The 10258-nt window shown below is 52.2% G+C and overlaps 1 protein-coding gene across 1 annotated transcript; it reads left to right on the plus strand.

Annotated features, from left to right (window-relative positions):
• Positions 1-4038: 4038 nt before the first annotated feature.
• VOLCADRAFT_95099 (uncharacterized protein) lies at positions 4039-9435 on the plus strand (the record flags this gene model as incomplete). The annotated part of the gene is made up of 9 exons (XM_002954196.1): positions 4039-4405; positions 5315-5451; positions 5920-6498; positions 7525-7636; positions 8164-8255; positions 8504-8661; positions 8692-8762; positions 9022-9240; positions 9341-9435. The coding sequence occupies 9 exons, from the start codon at positions 4039-4041 to the stop codon at positions 9433-9435; spliced, it is 1830 nt and encodes a 609-aa protein (XP_002954242.1).
• Positions 9436-10258: the final 823 nt, after the last annotated feature.

Raw genomic sequence — 10258 nt, forward strand, 5'->3', positions numbered from 1 at the left:
TATCACACTTTGCAGAGAAGTTGCAGAGCCTCATCTTGCGCTCTTTTCAAACAGGCATAATAGTTTAAATGCTTGTTGGTAGATAGCCAATAATAAGTTTTGCATCTTTAACAGCACCTGTGCTAGGCTGAAGCTTGATTGGCTGGCTGGCTGACGCACTCCGTATTTGGCTTGCTTAACAGATGACCCGTCAAATCTCACCATGCACGAGCTAAGCCATGAGCTACATATACAGCTATACACAATCTATCCGGTGCTGCATAACAGCTACAGTCCGCACCGGGGAGCTTAACCGACTGTTGCAGCAGTCGAACGAGCCTAGTTAGGCTATGTCCGTGACAGGACACAGGTACAGCACTGCAAGTTGCCGCATCCAGGGTCGTTTATTACGGGGGGTAGGCCTCACCTTTTTAATTCCGATGTCCGCCCTGCGTCATGGCCATAGCGTCTCCCGTCTTGTGGGCCAGAATGTCTTAGGGTTTTATGTGGTCGTAGCATCTCATGCCAGGCTACTGCTTGCGGTGGCATCTGGCGTGAGTCGGAGAAACCATAACAGTATCGATTCCATACACCTGATAACACTGACCAGAACGTGTCCTCGGAAGCATCTGCCTTCCGTATGAACACGTACATACAACCAAGGCAGGCGGCTGGCAGAGGTTAAGGCCTGACTTCTGCTCCCGGCGCGTCCGAGTTCAAATCCGGGGTGTTTGAGAGGTGTTGAAATGGGAGGTGGCCCCCCATCTTGTGGACGGTGTAGGACGTGATAAAATCAACTTGCGAGCTGACCAGGAACTAAGTTGACGCACCGTTGATCCGCTAGATTTGGTTGGATGCTGGTGGTGAGTTGCCAAACTCAAAGGGTACACTCTGAAGTCAGATGGGGTGAACGGATTAGGGTGCCCCTCTAGCAGGGGAGAGCAGGGAACTGCCTCGGGAAGGAGGCCACTGGTGAAGCTTAACCACCCTGTAACAACATCAACCAAGTGCTGACGGCTTGAGACTGCAGCATTTCATGATGGTGAAGCACTTCAAACGATAAAAGGAAAGAGATGGATATTCGGAGCGCAATAAATTGCACAGGCAGCACATATGCCATGCCCCAGTCACGCCTTTCCACCACACAGCGCCGCGCATTTATACGGGCTCTTGATATCTCAATTGCATTCAACAGGCAGGCGGCTGGCAGAGGTTAAGGCCTGACTTCTGCTCCCGGAGTGTCCGGGTTCAAATCCGCTTGCCGATCTCTCGGGTGTTTGAGAGGTGGTGATATGGGAGGTCGCCCCCCATCCTATGGACGGTATGTGACGAGATAAGATCAACTTGCGAGCTGACCAGGAAGTAAGTTGATGCGCCGTTGATCCGCCAGATTTGGTTGGATGCTGGTGGTGAGTTGCCAAACTCAATGAGTACACTCTGAAGTCGGATGGGGTGAATGGATTAGGGTGCCCCTCTAGCAGGGGAGGGCAGGGCATTGCCTCGGGAAGGAGGCCACTGGTGTAGCTTAACCACCCTGTAACAACATCAACATCTTCGTGGGAAATCCAAGCTATGTGTGCAGCTTTTATTAGGAAAGGCTTACCCGTGGCTGGACTATGGAGCTTGCATCGGTATAATTATTCATGCACCCACTTCGGTCTGTTCCCGTATCGCGGTTCGCATGGGTCGTGGGTGTGTCTTTGCCGTCACATTAGCATGGCTGTGCATGGTGTACGGTTTTGGGGCGGTAGGAGCTTTCACGGGCGCTGAGTGTCATTATGGTTGTCAGGTAGATTAATCGTGGTGTGCGTCGCTAATACACATAAGCCGCGGTGGACATGAACGGTGCCCATTCCCAGCACGGCTCGTCAACCCCCTGGCTGGCTGAATGCTTTACATACACTATCTGCGACCGGCGGTGTGCGCCCACAGCCCCCCATAGCTCTTATACGCCAATGTGGGGATGTGCGGTTTATCTTGTTTTGTTTGCCCCGTGACGGCCAAGCTGCTGTAATAAAGGCCGCCGCGCCTGTTGCAGATCGTGATGCACGCTGTCGCATGTGCTATGACGTCCTAAAACGCAAAGTTTTGGCTGCGCGCATAAACCTACAGTGTGTCAAATGACCTACTACCTACTCCTAGGAAAACGGGCAGCCTCAGCTTCAGTACTACCAGCGACTGCTGCTAAGATTGCTGATGGTGGTGGGTTGGTAAGTTGAGAATCGACCAGTCCTATCAGATAGGTAGGCTTATTTCGCATGCACCGTTTTGGAGGACTTGATGGCAACCTGATTGAGACCTAATTAAGCAGTGCCCCGTTCTGTTCCATGGTTCTGGGGCTTCATGTGCAGCAGGTACGTAGCGCAAGTACGTACTTTTTATGCTGTTGACTATACAGCACCGTAGATGTGAATGGATTCATGCCACCTCGCGCGATATATTACAAATTCATGATACAATACAATATCCACCCTCTTTTAATCTAGAGGCCCAAGTTGCGAAAGGATTGAGGGTGATGGCCAGTATGCGAGCCATACTCTACCTACCTGCATTGATACTCTTTGGTGCCGCCTCCTTAGCTCAGAATGCGCCTAATATATTATCTCTTCGGAGCAATCCATTGGTGGAGTTAAGGTGAGTGTTTTTAGCAGCTTTTGTCCAACACAATACGTAAAGGTATTGTTTGTGCTATGTTTAGCAGAGACTTTAGTACCTGGTGGATATGATTATATAGACCTGAAGGAAGAACCTTAGCCTGCAATTGTCTCTTTGCGAAGGCCAGTTTCCCACCCGTTGCTTGCATTTCGCTGGCAAGTTCCTACAATCAACATGCCATGTTCTCATACGAGCTTGTCCACTCACATTACTACATGCGTTCTATCCGCGAGAGAGCTCTGAATTTCGCGTTTCGCACTGATGCAAACGCCCCGCTTCAGGGCGGTTAAAAAGGATAAGTGCATGCAGTTTACTGCTTTGGTTCTCAACGGGCGCTTTATCTTAATGTAATTTTTTCATTTTCATTGCTTCATTATGCGCTGGTCGGTTGTCTGGCTTTTACGCAGCCCTTGCGGATGGCTCGTTGCTTCGGTTGCTGAACTGCATATCCGCCTTTACCCTGCCGCGAGTCGCATTTCGTATGCCATTGACGTTCCTGTACACTGCGAACTACTATTGGGCGGCGAGAGCGGCAAGAGGGCCTCGCCCTAGCGGTACTTGCCCGCCGCGGCGGATAGAGGGTAGGCGGGATGCTTGCAGACTTTAAGAAGTCGAAACACGAGTCGGAGACCAAGCAGGGACTTAATTCTTTATGCACCAAGCTTTCAGCAGCTCCGAAACCCTACCGGACCCCACCCGTTTCCTCTTCCATGCATGGGCTCGCTCATCAAGATGCCCAGCTCCTTACGCGCATCCAATCGTAAACCACACGATCACACCAGACCCCGTGTGCAGTTTCCTCGTTGGCCTTTAAGATATTTCCCAGCCAGCTTTGTAAGAATTGTTGGGGCAATGCACAGTGCGTTCCTCCTGCGCGTTGCGTGAGACTCACTTGGATACGGGTACCGGGGATGTCCAGGGATGGATATACCCGCTTACTCCTCTTCCTTGTTCTAGAGCTTAAAATATATTGGAATGAGTACGTTGCCTCCGTAGGGCACACTTCATGTATGGTACGGTTGCTTCGATGAAACATTTGCACCAAGCTCTCGAATTAAGCGCAATGTCAGGGAACGAACAAGAAAAGGAAGTGGTTTCTAGCAGGCGGCTTGTGGTTGCTTGCATGTGCCGCACACCTGCGGTAACATGGGTGGAGCTGCTTGGGCGCCTGTTGCGATCCTTCTTTGCATTGCCCCGAGTTGTGATTGAACGATTGACGCTGAAATGAGAATGGCCTGATTACCCGTAGTGTTGTGTGGTGTGTTTCAGGAGGTCATGTTTTCCCCATTACCATACCATAAATGAACTCATGTTCGTGGCTAAGGCAGACTCAGGTTACGATGGCCCTCGACCGGATCACTGGTGCTGATCGCTTAACCCGAACACAGGATTGTTCCAAGCGATATGAAGTGCCACATGCTAGCCAGCCGCCGGCGGTGTACAACCATCCTATGTCTTTACGAGGGCGTTAAAATGCTGTCCTACGCCCGCTTGACTGTAGTTTTGGTTAAGATTACAGAGTTATTACGCGTCATGTTTGCCATCCTTGCAATCGGTCGACTTCATGCTGCTGCCCACTTGCCTTGCCGCAGCACGGCTGATAAGATTATGGACAGCACAGTCGTCAGTGCATTTAATCCCTACGACGACGATCAGGGCGGTCTCTACCTTCCCTTATTACCCGTTGACCCCAGCGATATGTATGCTATGGTGACACCGGGGGGCACCGACCCCCTAGGTCGCCGGTTGCAAGTGGTGCGATTCAGTAAAGGTGTGTGATTGGTAAGGGTATGTGGGCTTGGTGAGTTGTGTGTGGGGGTAATAAACAATGCCGACAGGCCCAATACTAAATCATGTGCGCGACAGTTCTGTAAGCTCTAGCATGTATAGCCCCAGGTTCTTTTACCCCCCAAAACCCTGTCACACGTATCATCGTTGCTCTTACACCTCTCACATGCACACTTTCTCGTACATCCTACATCCATCACCTCACCAGTGGACACCTGCATCAGACAATGAACACCAACCACCACACCATGAAAGAAACTAGCGCAATGTGGTTGTGTTATATATTCCGGGTACCTGGGTATATCCTGGGCGCTTGCTGGTTATATCCAAAAAGTCTTGGTGTTTCTTTTGGCGGCGTTAGTGTGGTGATCCATAAACGTAGATGAGCGTTGCTTGGTAACCAGGCTAGCTCCCCCCCTCCCTATGGTTAAACTTCTCCGGTACACGGGATAGATATCCGCGTCCCAACAGGGTTTGCATGTTTGGCCGCAGTTATGTAAGCCTCGGCTCCTAGCACGCTGTTAGTGCCTCGTTTTACGGTATGCATCCAATGCATACCGTAATCACGGTATGCATCCAATGCATACCGTAATCACGCTCCTTTGGGGCTCAATGCGACGCTGGGGGGGGGTGTTTTTGAAGCAGCAAAGGGGTATCACGAGCAGCGAGGACGGCACTTGGGAGAACTCCTGTCAAATAAGGAGTTCTGCCATCCTCGCTGCCATCCTCGCGCCACTTGGGAGAAAAGTCCTTATTTGACAGTAGTTCTCCCAAGTGCCGTCCTCGCTGCTCGTGACACGCCTTTGCTGCTTTACAAACACCCCCTCGCGCGTTTAAAAACTGCCCGACTCACTTATGATGGTGTGTTCTTCATGATGTTGATCATCCGCAGGGGATATACGGCAAATTCGTAAAGCACTAATAAGCTTGGACGTGAAAATCCTTGAGGTGCTGGACTCAAGGACGCTCCTTGTGTTTGGCAGGCTGGATGCGGTCAAGGGCGTCGTGACCGCTTACAACGGGCTGATGGTGGGTGCAACCATCAAGGCGCAAGGCCCTAGCCTGCCATCATAAGTATTCACCCCAGAGCTGCGGCCAACCTGGTGGTGAAACGTTTTAGGAAGGCAAGAGCACGTCGCGCGTCAGCAAGAATGTGCACGACTATTGATTGCATTGTGTGTGGTGCAAAGAGGATAAGGCAGAGATGTGCATGATGTTCGGAAGCTTCGTACAGCCTGGAAACATCGTATAGGCGCGGTTCTTAGCTAAGACGGTCATGAGTTGATCATATGCATGAGCATCATCCGCTGATAGATGCCAACCGCCCGCAACGTAACTCGTTTTAAAATAAAAAAAACTCAAAGGGTTTCGGCAGTCAGTACGAGGCGGACGGCGATGGGGTGCTTCTTTTTTTCCAGGGCATGTGTGGATAGGTGCCGAATGTGTGGGTGGATGGATGTCGCTAATGCAAGTAGTCTTGGATGCGGGCCCTCGCAGGCAAAATACGAACCTGGATTCAAGATCACGCCAGAGGCATCCGTGCTTGCGGAAGAGGCCAGTGCGCTGTCTTCACCAACAAGGAGGCGCCGCAACCAAAGGCGGTCACTGCAGGCGGATTCAGGCGGCTCTCCACCTCACCCGGATCGGCGTTCAGGCCGCTCTGAGAGGGCTTACGTCAGCAGCGCTTTTGACGCCGTTCAGATTTGGGACACGCATTCCTACGACAGGCCACAGTCGTCCTTCGGAGAACTGCAAAACGGCGGCGGCGAGGCAAGGAGGCGACGTCGGAGCGTTCAGGAACGCCGTAACGACAGTCGTACTGCTGGTCGCGGTAATGGCAGCAGCAGCAGCGGCGGCGGCTCCTCCAACACGCGTTGGGTCAACCTGTACGGCATTTCCGTACAGATCGTTCAGGAGCTGTATCCCGATGTGCTGCGAACCATTAAGCAAGATTGGCCTGGTGCGCTTGCCTCGTACTTGGGTCTCGGCGATGAGCACCCCTGCATGCCTATCTTCGTGGGCGAGGCGCTGTACTCGACGACGAGTCCGGAGCTGCAAATCTATGTGTGCAAGGAGGTGGGGACTGTGATATACGTGAGGTGCTGTGACGGGGCAGAGGGGCTAGAGGGAAGATTGTGTGAACAATGCGGAGGAGTGCCTTCAGCACTTATTTCCCGAGGTCTGCTGATCGATTCCGCAATTTTTTGTGTGCAAGCAGGTGCGGTCTCACATCGCGCTACAGCGGCGCACGGTCTGCGTTTGACGCGACAGTGTCTTTGGTCAAAAAATGTATAGCCCGGTACACCGCCTGGCACACCGCATTTGGCACACGCTTGTCTCTACCCAGACGGCCATAATAGTTGATTAGTGTCCTTGTTTTCCTTGTGTCCAATGCTTGGATGTTAGGTCTTTTGCGTCGTATTGCGTCTGTCTAGGCTCTTGCGCCTCTATCTGCCAGCTCGTGTATGGGCACACTCCTCGTCTCTATCTACCGGGGTAGCGCAAGCCGAGGTGTTACACACATACACACATACATACATATACACACACAAATACGTACATATGCACAGACAGACAAACACATACATACACACACAGCACGCCGCTCTTGCATATAAATGCATCCCATGGAAAACGTCGCTAAGAGTTCCCGAGTTCACAAAGCAATTAAGGCACTGTAAAAACGCCAATCGCTGCGCTGCGTGTCGCTTTGTCACTTGGGAGCTTATTGAGCTTTAGCCCCAGTCATCACACCCTCTAGGATACATGCCCTCGAGGGAAACGGTGCGGGACGCTAGAGGACGCGCTTGGCTTTGGTAGCCAGCTACCGCTGAGGTCAGGGCGTCCATGATAAATCCCAGCGTGCGTGTGGCCACCCCGCAGCGAGAGATTCTAGAAGGATCTGACATCGTAGCACTGTCCGCTTGGTGACGTATTGGTGTGTCGTGACTTAACTAGTGATGGTCTCTAGGAGTATGTTAGCGTTAGTGATAGCGTCTAACCTACCCTACTATCTAACCTACTATCTACCCTACTATCTACCCTACTATTTATATCTAGCCCGCACCAGCATTTATGTACTCGTCCCTGCTTGTACGACAGGATTACGGAATGGCCGTGGAGTGGTTGTCGTACATGCATATTACGAAGTTGATTGAACCGGTGCTGAACGCGGAACCTGTCAATGCCATCGCGGGTTGGATTTTGCAAACAGGTACGACGCCGTTCACAGTACTGCATCCAACATGCATTTATGGCAGGTCGGCAGAATGACTGCATTTAGCTGCTCTAGGGCCACGTGGGAGCCTGTGTACGGCACTATGGATGGACAGGTTCGTGTTTTGTCGTAAACGCCACGCGTGTTCCCACATACCCGTGCATGTGCATGTATACATGTGTGTGTGTGTTCCACCTACTGGAGTTGCGTTAACCGCGTAAGGTGTAATGAGCCCATACGAGCCAGAGGCCCAAGGGCAAGCCTAGGGCTGACCACACACGCATACCCCGTTTGGTGCGTTCGGTGGCTGCTCAAGCACTTCCTGTTTAGTGCACGGCCTCCCACCACTCTCGTCCTTTGCTTTACTTTTACGACTTTCTGCTGCCAACCACTGCCTCTTTTCCCGCCGGGGGATTAAAAGAAACGTTCCTGCCCTGCGATTTCCATCCAACCGCACTCTCATGCTCGAAAACACCGCTTGAATGAGCCGCGAATCCCTCCCGCACCATCTGCTGCCTGTTTAGGCAACCTGACGCAGCAGCAGTTCACAAACCCAACTGGAGGCTTGAAGCCCTATTGGGGAGCCAACCTTTGGGGACAGGGCACGATCGTCGGGGTAAGCGTGCATGCGTAAGGGAGCGCGCGCATGTTCCCTTTTTTGCGGTCTCGGTGAAGGCCGGCACACACCGACTGCTCCAGCGGCTGATGACACCTCCCGGGGACAACACTTGTGTTTTTATGCAACACGAACCAAAGGGGAACACGTGCTCTTTCACGCGTTTGCTACACTTGACATGGGTTGGCAGCTGCAGAGCAGGTAGGCTATAACTCCTCCTTTCATACGCACCAACGTATCTAAAACAGGTGACGGACCAGGGCCTGGACATGTCCCAATGCTATTTCATTGATGACAAGTACCGCCCAGGCAGCCTTCGCTCCATGTTCGTGGGCAATCCGCCTCGCCTGTACCTGCCGAACCACCGAAAGGTCGTCCAGTACGTCACCCCCGAAACAACTGGTGCGTGAGTATGTTTGTGCGTGCTTGCATGTAGTATATGCGTAGCCAGCATCAGTAATAGCCGAGTACGACTTCTACGGTTGCTGAACTACGATGATGGAATCGGTAAGTGCAGCGCCAAGTAGGGGCGTTTACCCAAAACAACGTTGTTCATCATTAGCTCGCCAATCTCAGCGATGCGATCCAGCTACTGCTGGTAGTTTTGCTGCTAGAAACACAAGACACTGCAAGACAACCGGCCGCTGCTGATGCTAGCGTGCTTAAGCTAAACACTACTCGCTCCGCTTGGTGGCTAATGCAAGCGGGGGAGTGGAAAACACACACGCATACACGTACATTTGCATTCCCCACTTCCCCACCACAGGCACTGGCTGGTTCGGTGCTAGCGACCAGAGCCACGGCACCCACGTGGCGGGTTCCATTGCCGGCGCCATACTCAACAGCACAGGAGGCATCATGCTAGATGCCGGTACTGGCGTCGCGCCGATGGCGCGCATCAGCTTCTTCGGCACGGCCTCACCACGGTTATCTGCTCCTTTGAAAATACCTTCTCCAGTGGACGACAAGATACTCTCGGTCAGTGGTTAGGGGCTAGGTCTGGAAGGTGCTAGGCAGAGGGTGGGTGTAAGGCAGGGTGGTGACCGCATCCATGACCCACGTCATCTGGGAACCCTATCGTACAGTGGTGTCGTACCGTCGTACGTACCACGTGAAGAAGGCGAAGTTGCTTTTTAGAGATATTGATAGCATTGAGACGCGGATGGACTTAAACGGGTAGTCTTGCAGGGCTCATGCTCATGTTGGCTCTCGACCGGGCGATCTGACGGGCAGTCCAGTAGTAGTAAATGTAAAAACTTGTAGTTATGTAAAAACTTGTTATCGGTTTCCACAAAAGCGTAGCTTACAGCGAAACTAAGGTCTCCTGCGTTCGACTTGCTAAACGACCATGTCAGTTGGATGTCGTACAATGTACGACGAAGCCGATTGGCCTGATACTTAGTGCTATGTCTTCCGTTGTTGTTCATCTCGAGAGCTTTCTGTTAGGTCTGACACCGCCGCGTCATGCTGCTCCAGACTACAGCACCCCCTGGTGCGAGTTTCAAGGTGGCCATGACTCCACCTCTCCCATCCCCAGCCCCATAGCATAGAAAGGGATTCTTTCTCTGCTTGCCAGTGCTGGTAGCCTTTTCGTCAAGTCCCCGTCTTATTAGCGACGCGGGATGCAATGCCGGAAACCTTTGCACCAAGCCCTGTCTCTCTATATGTCCCTTCCTTTTGCCCCGGCATCAATTTCCGCTTTCATGAACATACCCGCATTACATGCAGTACCATTACGGAGTTGGCGCTCGCATCAGTTCGGAAAGCTGGGGCCGCTCCAGCGCACTAGGAGTGGCTTATACCCTTACATCGAGGCAGTTCGACGCATTCGCATGGCGCAACCCCGACTTTGTGTCAGTCATTGCCGCTGGCAATAACGGTAAGGGCCCTCCGCTATGTCGAAAACACGTACTCACACACACACATGCATATGTATAGTCACACAAACAAACACTGAAGGTAAATTAGAAGCAAAGAGGGGTTCGGGGTGGGGAGAGTGGTAG

Source organism: Volvox carteri (genome assembly GCF_000143455.1).
Source record: "Volvox carteri f. nagariensis unplaced genomic scaffold VOLCAscaffold_41, whole genome shotgun sequence".
Classification (NCBI taxonomy): Eukaryota; Viridiplantae; Chlorophyta; class Chlorophyceae; order Chlamydomonadales; family Volvocaceae; genus Volvox; species Volvox carteri.